At 41.0% G+C, this 16835-nt stretch overlaps 1 protein-coding gene across 1 annotated transcript in view; it reads left to right on the forward strand.

Annotated features, from left to right (window-relative positions):
• Positions 1–16835, forward strand: part of GRIFIN (galectin-related inter-fiber protein) — a 57457-nt gene that overhangs the window by 19473 nt on the left and 21149 nt on the right. The window contains exon 2 of the mRNA XM_085630216.1: positions 16452–16531. Within this exon, the coding sequence (XP_085486342.1) occupies positions 16452–16531 (80 nt within the window). The remainder of the gene's footprint in view (positions 1–16451; positions 16532–16835) is intronic.

A 16835-nucleotide genomic window follows, 5' to 3' on the forward strand; every position in this document is an offset into this window, starting at 1 on the left:
TGTCTGGGTCCAAACTGGGGTGGCATGGTGAGCAAATAAAATGATGGATTTAACTCAGATCTGGGACTAGGGGTCAATGCAGGGCAGTGTTCAGCATTCCGTCCATTATCTTTTTGTGTTGCTAAAGGAACTATACTACTGATTGTTGGTCATGAGATGCTGAGCACAATGAAGGCCACACACATTGCCTAGAGCCCCCAGTGCATGCCCAAAATTTGTGGGCAAAGGCTTCCACGTTATTGGGACTGGGCATGGTCTTTGGCCATGTTCTTGAGTAAGAGCTTGCTTTACCTGGCTGAAATTCATGCCGTGATGGATCATTCTTCAATTCCACCCGATTCTCAATGCATCACAGTCTTTCAAGCATAATCTTGGCCATAAACCACTGAGGTGGGTTATTGCCCTGTCAACTCAGGTAATACTGATTCACAAAGTGGAAGCTGTCTGAGGCAGACAGCTTCCATTCTGTGAATGGCAACTAGGGGCATCAGGGGAAGAGGCAATGGTACAGAATGCCTATTGCCACTTCCTCTGATGAGAATTCAATTATACCTCTTTTATTTTTTGTTCCAAAAGGGACAGGGGCTGAAATTCTTCTTAAAAATAGGGATTCTGCAAATGTAAATGCCGGGATGGCACTCTACTGTCCCTCTCAGGCTTCCATGCATACATTTGCAGCTAATCACGAGTTGCTGAAGAAATCTCACCACATGCACATAAATGAGACAAGTATTTTTGTGTTTTGTGTTTTGTGACTCCTCACAAATAGTGATTTTGTGCTGCAACTTTTTTGTACATCAGCCAAAGGAGAAAACTGACGTTGGGACGCAATACAGTTGGTGAAAAAACCTTTGCTTTACGACCCACACTTTGTACATCAAAGCCCATATAATTAAAAAAAAAATCTCTGAAAACCTTTGCTAAGGAAAACCCATGCTTCTTTACTCAGATAAGAAGATGTTTTTTATAATAAAGCCAATACAATTCCCATTAATAAAAAACTGAAGTAATATTATTGCTGTTGACTGAAACCTAAAAACCAATGCCATTTGCAGGTTATGGTAAGCTTTTCAAACATAACTCAGATGCCACCAGGCTCTATGCTCATCTCAGATATATCATATCACAGTGTAGGAGACACCATTTAAAAAAACGGAGAGATGGGGGAATTCAAACTGAAGGATAAAAAATGATTTCATAGATATAAATGAATAGAACATTTGTGTCAAACCTAATGTTGTTTCTCATTTGCAACTGGCAAAGACATGGGGCCTTATTAAAAAATGCAGCACACATACAAATAGGAAAAAACAAGGAGAAATAAAACTATTTCTCCTTGTTGCACCTACTTACTCCTCCCCTGGGGAGGCGTAGGATTCTGACCCATTCACAGGTTGGTGAAAGGTTGTAAATCTGGGAATGCAGCAGAATCCTTGGGTGTTGCGTGGAAACACCCACAGCAACACCCATGGCACGCCCCTTTCACGCAAAGTGATGTGGGAAAAGGGGCCATAATTACAAGGACATGAAAAGCCACGCAGGGTGGCTTTGCGGTGCCTTGTAAATATGCAGCAGCAGACTGTGGTGCAGGTGCATCAAAAAAAGTGACGCAACAGCGGGGTAAGGGTGTTGTAATTAAGCCCCTGCATATTTTGTACACAACAAATGAATTTGAAAATTTAAATAAATTATTGTGAGATTACAATATGTTAGAGATGCTATTTTAAGGCATTGTTATTATTATTTGCTTTTAGTATGATTGCATTTGCAATCTGTTTGGAAAAGGCAAGGAGAGCGAAATAGTGCACAAAGAACAGCCCTGGTAGGGTGCAAGACTAGGCCACTGTATGTAAACCACATGGCGTAAGCATTATCTTCTACTTTGTAAAACTTTGCAAAATTTAAAGGGCCTTGGGAAGGTCCTGATGAAGCCTCAGAAAATGTTGAGATCAGCCGAAATGCTTTGAAAATTGTTAAATGCTACAGAACCATAAAAATACACAAGAACTAGAGAGAAGGTTTTATGGAATCTGAGGAATTTGAGGAAAAACACTTCAGTCCATTTGGAAAGATTATTTGTTCTCAATATCTAAATAAGCTTGAAATCAGTGTGGATATTTGCTTTTCGCTCGCAAGGACTTCTGGACTTGCATTTTAAACACAGAAATGGTGAAACCACCTCTGTGGTGAACGATGTTTAGTGGCATGCATGTTAAAAGTACATTATAAATAAATAATGCTCTGAAAGGCCAACTCGAATGCATTGTAAGGGTATACATCTCACAGCAATGTATTTAAGTTTACAAATGCATCTACTGTGTAGAAAAGTTTACATTGTTGCCATTTGCAAGTGAGAAGCAATGTTAGGTGTCACATAAATGTTATATTCATTTATCACTTTAAGCGATTTTTTTGTTTATCACTTCACATGTGACAGCAAAGATGACATCACAAATTGAAACATCGTAACATTACAGGAAACATCATATATAATGTCACTAATGACAAAATTGGCATAAACAATGACATCAATGCCACATATGCCATTTACCCACTTTGCATAGGTGGCTATATTAAGAGCACACTAGGTTATGCTTAGGGCAACTTGAACTTTGTGATTCCCTGGCCCCAGCATTTTTAACATAATTATTGATTTTCCACATTTGACACCAAATCCACCATTTGCAGCATAATTGACAGATTTCGTAAAACATGTTCAGGTTCTAACTCAAACGGATCAAACGTTACTAAACAAAAAGTTCGAAGTTTCTTCCCCAGGCTGGCTGAACTGCTGCCAAGGTTAACTTTTCAACATCCAGGTTGCTAATTGCTCTATTCTGGTGTTAAATGTTTAATAATAAGTTGCGAGGACAGTATTGGTATTGATAGTTGTTAAAATGCCTATAACATAATAACACTGACACATGCTATAGGCTTATAGCCCACCGTAGCGGGCTGTACCGGCTATTAAAGGCCCGCTCCAGCTTTAACAAGGGAGAGGGGCTTTAATAGCCGGTATAGCCCAGCTACGAAGGGCTATAGGCTATTAGAACATTCTGCCACTAGAGGGCAGAATGTTCTAACAAATTAAACAAAGCCTTTAGGGAGCGCGAGGGGATTGAAATCCCCTCAGGCTCCCTGAAACCTTTGTTCACAGCCAGAGCTGTGAACAGAGAAGCATTGGAAGGTTGGAGCTCCAGGCTTCTACCGGCCATTATAAGTCCGGAGCACTCCATTGTTTTCAATAGAGCTGCCAACATTCCAGTGTTCTAATATGCTGCATGATGCCAAACAATACTGAGGTATATGTTAAACTATAACAGAGTCACACAAAAACATTTAGGCTATGTCTCATCCAGGACCTCAAAATTCCTTAAAAAGACACGGAGCAGAGAGAAAGAGTCAGAGATAAAGTTAGGCAGAGCGGGTTAGACAGGGAAATACAGAGAGTTCAAAGACAGACAGTTCACTTTTCTCAGGTGGCCCCTTGGAAGGTCGGGTCCCTGGGTAAATGCCCACTCTGCCCATGCCCTAAAAACATCTCTACACATAATGTCATGTTTGCACAATATAGTTAGACTCCTGTTTAATATGATTGTAGCAAGCATGTTTGGGAATTTACTTAGTGATACAGACGTAGCTTTAGGCCAATCAATTGACTCTTACTGGATAAGAGTTGCCTTTTTTGCCATAGGTCAATCTTCGCATGATATTATCTGCCCAGAAATACTAGCTTTTCATTTTTAGAAAGAACTGTATGCAGAAGTACTTATCAGATCAAACTGATCTTTGATTCATTGTAACACCCTATATTTAGCAGTTGTATGGTTTATAAATGGCCTAATCAAACTTTATCTAATCATTAAAAATAATGAAATAAATATGTTTTGTACTGTGCTTTGCAGTGCGCCCTCCACAAACGGGGATACTCTACCCACTTGGGCATGGTTGTGAGGGAGATACTTTTGCGCTCTCCCAGGATCAATGAAAGAAATGCACAATATACAGCAGTTGCTCTGGTACAAATGTAAATGTATTTGTTGGTACCAATGCTTGTTGGCCAGCAATAAAGAAGTCAGTACATACGTGGAAGTCAGGAAAAGCAAAGTGACCTCTAAGCGGCCTCTGAACTGCTGATGAGCTTGTCCAGGCAAAGTCAGTTTGGAAGCCTCTGCAGATTCAAGAAGCTTGTTACAGGGAAAAGTGAGATAGTTCAGTAGGTTAAAGATAGTGCGGGTGAGAACTATAACTAAGTATGATATCTCTGTAGTGCATAAATATGGATACATATCATTTTTCCCAACAATGGTCTTTCTCTAGGAGAATAATTTGGCATAATCGAATTTCCCCTATGCCTCCCATTCCTCATCCCTTAACCTGGCCACGCCCCCTAGAGGTTTATCCAATCAACGCCGTGGATCCACTACTGCTTCCTCTACATACCGCACACTGTGTGCCAGGCAGAATGCTTCAAAGCTGCTCTGTAGCCACTGATTGAGGTGTTTTTACTGTATGCCCTTCAACGCGGGACTCTTTAGCACGCCTCAACAGCAAGCGATATTGCATATCTTTAATTGAACGACTTCATATTCCAAATAATTCAATTTTCCTTGATTAGATTTTAAGCTAAAAAAATGAGCCTTCCTGCATTGCGCGCGAGACACAGCTCATATCTCTCCAATAGGAGCGGAAACACAGATGCAAGGCGTTCCCTCAGTGGAGTCTGCCAGCTGACGCCCCATCACTCCTAATTATTCCCAGGGGCAGACATTTCTTCACCGGTGACAGGTATTGTTTGCTCCTCTTGTCAGGGATAAGGCGGAATGTTTTCATTGTAGACGCCTCTTAGATTAATAAGCAGGAAGAAAGCATTGTGTGTTTGAAGACTGAACAACTGAGAAATGCGTCCATGGTCTGGTGAGATCTCAAGGGAGCTTTCTCCTGCTGTTGTTCTGGAGAAGTGGACAGCTGAGTACCTCTGGGTTATTGCTTGAAAAAAAACCTGGATGAAGCAACCCACACGATTTTACATTAAGCTTTTTTGAATGCTAATTAAAACACCAAAACCTTTGGAGTAAGAATAAGAGGCAGATGTGGCTCAAGTGGACTTGATACCTTTGCTTTTGATTGGACAGCCAAGGGGATGCTTCAGGAAGCTGACCTTCTACACTATGCTCTTCCAACAGCAACTCCTGTTTTCATTGGCTTAGCCCTGATCGAAAGAAAGTTATGTGTGACAGCAACCAGTTGGAAGGTATGCGCTAGCTGACGTGCTCTCTCCATGCACATGAATGCTCTTTCCTGACAAGCAATTTGGGAGATTTTAGGTTTTTCTCCCTGCATTAATATGTTGCATAAGCCCCATTGTTGAGAAAAGTAAAACAAACACAGCTCTCAATAATTTGAAGTCCCGGATAGCACAGCAAAGTGAAATAATTCAGAACAATGGACCCAAGTCACAAATTGGACTTGTAATACATAAATTACTGCTGCAGTAATATTACTCAGGTACCACAAAATGCAGATCAGAAGCCTAAGATTGGAGACCTGTGGCTTGCCCATCATTTCCCTTCTTGGATCTCTGCCAAGGTGGGGCAGCTCTTCGCACATGTAGGTATAGATTTTAGTGGGAAACAGCTATTACAACGCGGTCATAACCACGCATGACCATTACCACGCATCCTTTACAACGAACATGCCTTTACCATGCATGACCATTACCACGCATCCTTTACAATGAACATGCCTTTACCACGCATGTCCATTACACTCATACTTTACAACGGACGTGCCTTTACCATGCATGTCCATTACACGCATCCTTTCCAAAGGACATGCCTTTACCATGCATGACCATTACCACGCATCCTTTACAATGAACATGCCTTTACCACGCATGTCCATTACACTCATACTTTACAACGGACGTGCCTTTACCATGTATGTCCATTACACACATCCTTTCCAACGGACGTGCATTTACCATGTATGTCCATTACCACGCATCCTTTGCAACGAACATGCCTTTACCATGTATGTCCATTACCAATCATCTTTTACAAAGAACATGCCTTTACAACGTATGTCCATTACACTCATACTTTACAACGGACGTGCCTTTACCATGTATGTCCATTACCACGCATCCTTTGCAACGAATATGCCTTTACCACACATGCTTTTACTATGGAATCGGGCTTGCGTGGTAAAGTCATGTTCGTTGTAAAGATGCGTGGTAATGGTCATGTGTGGTTATAACCGCGTTGTTGACTGGGCGGACTGCAGCTGCGAGGTAAGGCACCTCTATCTCCAACTGCGGGGCTGTGCTCGGGACCCCAGGGGATCACACAAGAAGTTCAGACGTGAGCACCGTCCAGCAGACCTGCCCGCCTGGAAGCTGTCGCTGCGGCCAGTTTGGGGTGTTATTGGTTGAAAAGGTAGACCCAGCAGTCAGTTTTGTACTGAAGCTGATGTATGTACTGTGCACACATAGTTTTACTTCCCAGATTGTTCTACATTGGCGGACTCATTTCCGGTGCGCTCATTTTCCTCCTAAGCGTAGGATCTTCTTCCCCATATAGCTTTACATTGGCTTGCGCATCATTCTTTGTATGTGCCGTATCTACTGTGCCCTAGCCATTTTACACAGGCACCCAAATCTTTCTTTGTATGTGCTTTCTGTACTGCTCAAGGTAAGGAAGGAGCGGGAATCTTTTCTTGTGTGTGCTGCGTGCACTGTGACTGGTAGGTTTGCGTTGGCGTGTACATCTTCCCTTAGAGGTGCTGTACCAGCTGGTTTTCCATTGACATACACACACTTCCTAGTCAATAGGCAGTGCTTTCACATGTTTCTGTGGATTTTGGAGTCCGATGTTGAACACAAAGATGGCTGTTACCCCACTTCTCTTCTCCAAGCTGGCGGGTCACCCGACCTACATCGGCACTACTGCCCTATCCTGGAGTGAAGGAAGTGCAGGGGTTGCTGGGATCCGGGGTCAGAGGATAGAGGCAGACCAAAGAATGTAAACCACAAATAATGATGAAACCCCCTTCTGCTGTGCGGTCTGTCGCGGAAAGCCACCCGGCTTTAAATATGTCAAACAAGATGCTTCCTTTACCCAGGGGCAGTTTAAAGATTTTGGGGGCCCTGGGCCATACGTATTTTAGGGGGGCCTGTTCAGAAAAGCTTGAAATTATGATCCAGTTTCAACTATTTCATGCCCTTTTTGTCCAGGTCCCTGACAGCACACATATACACTTGTCTGAACTCTTAATGTGTTTCCATCTAATATTCAGGGGTAGTGACGTGTTGTCAGTATTGTAACACAGCAGCAGCTCACTAATATTACTGCAGAAATCTCTGTGACGCCCTCCCATCTCTCATATGTGAGGTCCTGTTTTGATCTAAAAGTAAGTTTTTTTATGGACGTTGTATGAAACAACCACATTTTTCTGCAAAATGTCTGTAATAGATTCTCACACATTAACCACATTAAAAATAAATTAAAGGAAAACGGTATTTAAAACCATCTGTTTAAGAATTATTCAAGGTCATCAGGGCAAGACTCTCTGCCGAACAGAGCTGGGCATATCAGGGCCCCCCTGGAAGGCTGGGGTCCTGTGCCAGAGCCCACTTTGCCCATGCCTTAAAATGTCTCTGCCTTTACCCCACTCCATCGCTCTGATGGAAAAGAAAAAAAACATAAGGGACGCTGAAGCACAACAATGGTAAATAACGGCAGCGTGGTTGAGTGTGCTCAGCTGTGAGTGATTGTGCGTACTTGTGTAAAAGTTTTACTGCACATATGTTTTTACCAACCATGTCATGATAACGAAGATTTTGTGGTAAAGCCATATGCATTGTAAAAATGTTCATTGTAAATGCATGTGTTGTAATGACGCCGCATTGTACTGACGGTGAAGTAAAGGCATGCATGGTAGTTGCATGCATTGTTCCGTCATTCAACCGATTTTAGTAGTAAAGATGGGAGGGACTAGGGGAGTGGAGGGGAAAAAGGTGAGTTTCTAATTCTATAGGGGAGGGGTATTGGAAAATGTAAGTAGATGTTTAGGGATGTGCATTCTAATACAAATACAAATACACAGAAAAGTAGATTCACAAACTACATGTCTACAGTTAGTAGACCACTAAAGAGTCAAAACATGCTCAGATTTCCCCCAGCCCAGCCAAGGAGTAAAGAAAGCACTTCAAATGACCAACTACTGGTACTACAATACACTCCCAAAGAAAATAATGGAGGCAGGAAAATATAGTAACATTTCATAGGAACTAGTGTTAAATAAATTAAATTAGTTTAACACTTAAACTATACATATATATAAAAATATATAATTCTTAATTGCTTTACTACTTTAAAATTTAGCAACAAATGCTATTAAAAAAATTAAAAAACGTTGTAACTTTTATTGAAAAAAATGTAAAAACTATTTAAATTACATAAGCATACACATAACTTTAAAAAGGAATTGCCAGATATGGATTAAAAATACAAATGTTTGTGGGGGTGGGTCATTTTTTAAATTATCGTGTCCTTTTTTCTATATAAATTAATATATTTAATTAATGTATTATTTAATTCACATTTAGTTGATGAATTAATGTGCTGTAATAGTTTATTTTACTAGTTCTACGTTAATTATAAAATCTTTTACATTAATTAACATTTATATTATCCATTAAAATAATTTAAAATATTTTTTAAAGAAAAATAAGCTTAGATCATTTCCCCCATAATTTCCCATAGGAAGATCTCCACTTGGGTCGTGAAGATCTCCACCTACAGGTGCAGAGTTACTGCTAGTAACTTTACACTCATAAATTCTGTTTTTATGAGGTTGAACTCCCTGATTTGGTGGGGTGGAGATATGTGTGAAATATTAGTAGGTGTCAACCTCCACTTGGAATGGTGAATTGCAAAAAAGTGGAGAGTTACATCTATGTGTGGAAGTAAGTATACAATTGAGTAAATAGACACATTTATTTAACTTTGTGACACAGATTGTTTCATTAAGCAGCATCTTCTGACAAATATGTTTGTGGAGTGCCTTATATACATCCAAATCAAAAATATATTTTATGTCGCTGTTGCAGAAAATGGTTGACAGTGTAGAATTCATGTATTATGACCGGATGCTTACTCACCCCAAGCCTTATATTATTGTGAAATGCTAATACGAAATTCTGAGTGACAAACATGAAAATCTGTAAAATTGTTTCTTAAGACAGATCACTTTACTCAGCAAAGCAAAATTATGTGAGATCGCTGGCATTATTGAATGCAGAATATCAATTACCCTTTGCAAATACTGTGACTAGATTCCAGTAAAACCAGGATCTTCCAAGTAAAGGCACAGACTGGGGGCCGATTACTATGTCGGTCGGAAAGCCTCGGTTTGCGGCCGCCCACCCTATTGCGATGTCCGTGGTCAGAACATAAACCGGACGGTCATTTTGACTCGGTTCCGACCAGCTCTCGGAGACTTCTAACCGGTAGGAACCGCACCGTAATCCCCTATGGACGGCGTTTCCGCCATCCGGATTATGATATCGGTTTCCCATAGCCTTTCTATGCCAGCCTTTCCAACATGGAAAGGTTGTTGGAGGATGTCTTTGGAGGCTCCTAGCAGAGCTCTCTTGCCTCCGCGGTATACGGTTGGTGGTCAAGGGGGTACTTAGGGTACCGCCCTGTAAAACCCTGCACTGTGTGGCAGGCATCATGGGGTGCCTACCACAGGTTGCAGGGTTTTACACACACACCAATTTCTCTATAGGAGCCTGTATTACGGCCGGTTTACGGCTGTGACAAAAGCTCCCATAGAGAAAAGTGAGTATGCGACCTAACAGTGTTTCTGTCGCATCATAATCAGGCGGTCGGAACCGGCAACTGGAGGTCGGTTGGTCCAGAGTCCAAGATGGTGTTGGTCAGAGGCAACTCCGACCGACATCGTGATAAGCCCCTAGTTGTAAGGATGCTTCAACTAAAGTCTGCAACCTTTTTGACCAAAGGCACTTGATCAAGCACACAATACCTCATGCCTCAAAAGTCACAAAACTAAAATTGGTGTACTAAATATGATTACAGGTTTGATTTTGTATCCATCATGCCCAAATCTATACTATTTGAGTTACATTTTTGGCTCAGATTGCCTTTTCCTAAACTGTGATATAAATAATGAAGTAACAACATCCTATCCCAAAAATAAATGGTGAAAGGGAATCTGGAGAATAATATGTTCTACATAATAGCTTTCCTAACTGCCCCACCCACAACAGGAAAGTGCTTCCCACAATAATCCTAATATTCAAGGAGTAGATGGTAATATTTTCACAGGTCTCGGGCACAACCAAGCTCTATTAATGCTCTCACATCACTTCCATCACAAAGCTCGCCAAGATGCCTCTCCCCTCCCGACATCACATGACCAATATACGAGTGAATGAAAATAAGTCACGCAGGAGTTCATTTTTAATTAACAGAAAAAACTGTAGCATAGTGCCCTAAGGAAGCATATTAAGTAGTAGTAAATTATGTATTAGTTTGTATATTTGTGGCTGCCCATTATTCTCAATTAGCACATTTATATTGCACTCATCTGATTCTTTTTTGAGATTTAACTCAGAATTCATAAAAGCCAAACAGCAAGTTCAATTCTTTGTGTTGTCTTTGTATTATGTTTAGTTCCTGATTTGTGTGCCTATACCATTTCTATGGAGTCACACAGGTAACCTTAGAGGTTGGTAGGACAATGAACCACACATTCACTGTTAGCAGAACTACATGTGCAATGTGCATATCTCACTCTAACTAGGCTTCTGGTCAGACCAAAACTGCACCTCACTTCTTAGTTGTTAGTACATTTAATGAGATGGCATCATTCTCTATCAGAGTAGGACATGCCTGGACGTCCCGTAAGCAGTCTTATGATAGTCTGAATAAGGTACAGTCTGTCCTTGGTTCTCAGTGATGAGAAACTGCAGATTCCAGTTTCCCATCACTCATATGTGTACCCTTCCTGCTGCACAGTTGCATCACCATGTACAATACGGTATCTTAACTCCTTCCACGTGCGGGTAATACTCCCGCGATGTGGGGGGGGGCGGCGGCGGTGGAGCTGTGCTTGTGATGAGCTTAGCTCGTCATGACCCCACCCACTGATTGATTCTCCCGCTCAGGCGGGGAATCAACCGCGCGTGGTCGGGCCGCAATGGTTATGACGAGCCCAGCTCGTCATGAGCACAGCTCCACTGTGCCTCATGATGAGCTGGGCTCGTCATGAGCACCGAAGCGGTTAAGTACCACAGATCTGTCATAATGGCAGAGGAGCATCATCCCACTGGTCAGAGTAAGTCACAGAAAAATAAAATGATGATATAATAATAATATCATTTTATTTTCCTGCGACTGGCTCTGGCTGAGGCATACATGCATGCAGGGTGGGGCCGGGCCATGACAGGGAGGAGTGGTGGGCACTTAGAAGTGTCCATTTGACCAGCCATCTTATACCAGCCAAACAGACATGCGCGCTTATATTTCTCCAACCCAGCTGCGTTTCAAGGCCTCGACCAGCCATTTATGGCCCAGGATCACTTCATTGTCTTCAATGGAGCTCTCAACATTCGAAAACCTTTAAACAAAGCAGCACCCAAAGTACTACGCCAATCTCTGACTAGTAGTTCAATGGCATAAGTGACCTGCTTTTTCATGCAAAAGTTAACTCCTGAGTCTAAAGTTTGGTCTTTTTTCTCTGGGGAATCAGTGGTAAACTTGGATACACCTAAATCCTGTGATCCGCTGTAGGTTTTGCAACATTAAAGAGTCACTTCTGTAAGTTGTCTGTTGCTGCCCCAAGCTAGAAAACGAGTGGAGAACATATTTAATACCTTCATTTATTAGGTTGGGCAAAAGAAGCTGATCTTGGGCAGTGTTGTCATGCTTCAGCAAGCCCACAATGATAAGCAGTTTTGTGAAATTGAAGTAGAAGTCTGCAGAGTCAATGTGGAGTCTTCTTTTCTAAAATGTTCTGCAGATTGTCCCTGACTAATGATTTATTTTAGTCTGTGTGATCAGCCCGAACTGCTTGACTTTTAAAGGGACCATCTGGAGAATGATGTCTCAATATGTCTCAAATCCCAAGCGGACTTCACCAAGCAGAGCAACATTCTAGGATGCTTTCTGTTGGAGATTGTTAGTGATGGAGGAGTGGGTTAACAGAGCTATTTTTTTCTCTTCTCCTCACTTCTCTTAATATTATTATTGTGAACGCTCATAACTTTTAAGCATATTTATTATTCATTAAATTAATTTTAACTAATTAATGTGATAACGATAAGTATAATTAATAGATGTATCGCTCTTTCAAATGTGTTTTTTTAATTAACTATTCGATAAAAGATTGATACATGATAAAATGGCTTCTTCAGTGCTCAGGATCTGGAAAGAACCTGGGGACCACTGTTCAGTATGCAGTTCACAGACATAGCACATGCCACAGCACTGGGGCCTAATGCATATTTATATCAATTTCAAAGAGAGAGCACATGCCCAGAGCTGGCAAAGACGAGCCACATGACTTCCACTAAGGCACATATGGTCGCATGCACACCCGATAATGAGGCACTCCATTTGCAAAGCCGCAGTAGATGAGGTGTCGGCTCGAGTCACGCGCACTCATGTGACATTCCCAACTAGCTATGACAGCGGTAAAAAGCGAAGCTGAAACGCGCTGTATGAAGTTCCAAAAGGGTGGTACAAATCGAGGAGGGCCATGAAGGCAATTTGCTCAGAGGCAAATCAGTGGTGCTGGATAAATTTTCAGAGTGAGGCTGCTGCCATTAATTTGACATCCCTGAAGTCATAGCGATTGTGAAACAACCAAGTGTCCCACTCACAAAAAATTGCATCAAACGAATCACCCCCATTCAACAGAAGAGTAGAAGATAGTGCATTTTGGAGAACACTGTTTCAAATATATTACTATAACATAATGTGGAAGTGGACTATCATTTACAGATGTAACGTTCCATTGAAATGGCCACAAACTTTGCTCTGATATTCAGTTTTACTGATAAAACTATACAGCGCACAAATAATGTGTGGAAACTGGATTTTAGCAAATATTTATCATTTTTACATTACCTGGTAAAGCGTCTTGATTTGTTTTGATCCTATTAAAATTGTTGTTTACATCACACTACATAATTTTTTTAATGTGCTTCTTTTGTGCTTTCCGAAATGCTGATATATTTTGAAAAATGTGCACATTTCATTTACAGGTATTTAAATGGTGTTGTGTGTTAGAAATTACTGACATTTTACAGCCCTTCCTAACACACTCTCTGGACCCCAGCAAGATTGTCAGATAACTCACTTTACAAAATCTTATAGGTTTGAATCCCCTATTTTTGCTGTCAGAGAAAGAAAGGTAAACACCAATCGTCATATTAAAAGAATAAGCAGCAATTTGTCAGAAGGCACAGCCTGGTGTTTAATCTCTATCTTTGAACTCACATCAAATGTGACCAGATGAAAACCAAATACAAAGGCATCCTTGTTGCTCATTCTCCCTGTGAACTCTGGCATGGTTATTTATGGGAGCAACTGCACCCATATTTCCAGTGCCTATATGGCTGAAAGTGAAATTGCTGTCAGTAGCGCTATACACATGGTCTTTGTGTGGCACTGGAGAGCAGATAAATGGCATTATAAGGCATAGAGTGTATGTATTAATCTATAGATATTGGATAAAGATGAATGGTGTAAGCAGGGACTGTCAAAGCAGCAGCCAGCCAATCACATCAAGTTCCTTAATATCCACCCATGTTATCTCTAGGTATTATAAAAATATGCTTCTAGTAGATATGTAGCATATAAGACAATCAATGTCTCCTTATCATTCTGATAGACCAGTGGCTCTGATCCTTTTGAGTTCTATGGACCGGCACTGAATCACTACTGAATGCCAAGACCTTGACCTCAGCAATTTATATGATATGAACTTCAAAACAATACGCAAAAATAGAAAAACAAGTATACATCACAGAAAGGCAAAACTTTGAAATATTTTATTTAATTCACAAACAGAAAAATGCAAATGTAAAATGTTCACCTTCAATGGGAAGGCTGGAGCTTTTAAAAATCAGTTTTTTTCTCTAAAAGATGAAACAATGTGCTATTTTTTACCATACAACAACTTCTTTTTTTTGCTCCTAATTCATGCTCTGCTTTTGTTGGTTTTACAATTTTCTATTTTACACATTGTTTTTTATGTACTTACGCTTTATTAATCTTTTGATATTATTAAATTGTTAAGCTGGTCGGGGACCCCCCCCTGGGTAGTCACCAAGATCGCTGTGTTAGGCTTAAGCATTCCTCCCTAGAGGGGAAGTTGCCTCCTACTACAGAACCCACTTTGTCTACGTGTCTAGTTTTGGGATAATTTATGTGATTCTGATTAGCGCAAAGTGGAACGCGGGAGCTAGCGCATCCTGAAGCCATCTTTGTTGGTAGCCAGGTTGCCTGTGTGATACTTTCCATCAGTTGTTGACTACTGGTTCCAAGAGTAATACACGGATGAGCTGCTCATTAGACTAAAACCAGGATGATTTGTATCTGTTCTTGTAAATCAGAATGCTGATTTATGATAAATGAAAACATTACAAAAAAAGGAATGCTTCTGGGATTTGGGTGGGAAAAACCCACCAAAAAAGTCTTTCAGATTGAAAATGTTAAGCCCACTGGTTTGGAGGATATGTATGTGAAAGTAAAAGATGCTGGTCATCATAATGTATATATAAATGACTTCAGCAGTGCCTTATTTGTGAAAGAAAGAGTGCCAGTGCCAGAAACTCTGCTCAGAAGCCGGCGGCCGGAGCAATTAAAAGTGGTGGGTCCAATATCAAGCCTGGTAGTCTTCAATGAATAGGATACGTTACAACGTAATTTTTTACAATGCGGTTTTTACATCGCAACATCCATTACAATGCATGATTTTACAACGCATGCATCACAACACACTTTTAGAAACAACACTTACAACGCATTCCATTACAACGCATATCATTACAACGCATAATTCTTTTAGGGCAACAGTGGTGTAAGTGTTGGATAGTTTAGGGGTTAAAATTACTATTCCCACTCCAGTGAGTGCAACAGTGGGGTAAGTGTTGGATAGTGTATGGGTAAAAATTACTATTCCCACTCCAGTGAGTGCAACAGTAGGGTAAGTGTTGGATAGTGAAGGGGTAAAAATTACTATTCCCACTCCAGTGAGTGCAACAGTGGGGTAAGTGTTGGATAGTGTATAGGTAAAAATTACTATTCCCACTCCAGTGAGTGCAACAGTAGGGTAAGTGTTGGATAGTGAAGGAGTAAAAATTACTATTCCTACTCCAGTGAGTGCAACAGTAGGGTAAGTGTTGGATAGTGTAGTGGGAAAAATTACTATTTCCCATTACTTACCTTATATTAGAAAATTGGAATGTGGAGCACTCCATTGAAGACAATGGAGTGCTCCGAGCTTCTATGGGCCGGTAATGGCCCGCAAAGCAACATTCCAATGTTGTTTTCACAAAGGCCTCTCGGAGCCCGAGGGAATTTAAACCCCCTCGATCTCAGAGAGGCCTTTGTTTTATTTGTTAGAACATTCTGCCCTCTAGTGGCAGAATGCTCTAATAGCCTTATAGCCCTTCGCAGCTGGGCTATACCGGCTATTAAAGGCCCACTCCCTCGTTAAAGGCCGTAGCTGAACGCTCTTGTGGGCCTTTAATAGCCGTTATAGCCTGCTACGGTGGGCTATAAGGCTATAATGCGTTGCATTGGCATTCGCTGTAGTGGTATGCGTTGTAATGGGATGTGTTGTAGTGACATGCGTTGTAATGGCTGCGTTGTAATGGCATGCGATGTAACGGATGTTGCGTTGTAATGACTGCGTTGTAAAGGTTGTACGTTGTAATGACTGTGTTGTAATGGTTGTTTCCCATCTTTAATGCACTACCAGACACTCCCTGCCCCTTCCACTTGCAGGTTCCTGCCTTCTGTTGTATGGCAGTTTTGCCATCTTTTTTAGTCCTCAATCTTTCCAATCTGTTTGTTATTCCCTCTCTTGCACTCCGTAAATATATTACACAGAAAAATAAGTGCTCGATCCCCAAAAAAGGTGCCAGTGCCCCCCACTGGCAACCACCAGCTTAAATTAAGTACTGGATCTTGGACTTCTGTTGCGTATTCTTTTTATAACTTATTTGAGACTACACTTTTACACTAATAGACAGACATAAAAATTATGAGCACTCTGGACAAATAACTTTGCCGTATTGGAAAAACTGTAACTAGCAACATAAAATCTCTTCAGCGTTTCAGGTATAAAAAAAAACTACCAAGGGCTTGGACTGGCTATGAAATTTATTTTCTTTTTTTCCTCTGTCGTTACAGTGTGAGGTTCACTGCCCAGATGGGATCTGCCCAGGATGGAGCCTTATTGTAAAGGGAGAGACCACATCCAGTGAAAACTCGTAAGGAATCTCTCTGTCTGTCTGTCTATCTATCTATCTTAATGTCATTGTGTGTGCAGCATTTTCACCAAATCTCCCAGGTAAAGCTAAACACTGCTACCATAAAATTTTCAGGAAACAAACTGCAACAATATGATCTGTATCACCAGGACAGAGAAGTTAGGAAGAAGTCCTAAATAAGAAGGTTTTCCCCATTTGCATCGATTCTTTTTTAGAGTTATCCATTTTCTAAAAGTGAGGATTCAACTAGCAGCGTATCAGAGATCGGTCCCTCTCACAATATCAGAAGGCTTCGGTGCACCCG

The sequence above is a fragment of the Triturus cristatus genome, chromosome 10 (assembly GCF_964204655.1).
Source record: "Triturus cristatus chromosome 10, aTriCri1.1, whole genome shotgun sequence".
Lineage (NCBI taxonomy): Eukaryota > Metazoa > Chordata > Amphibia > Caudata > Salamandridae > Triturus > Triturus cristatus.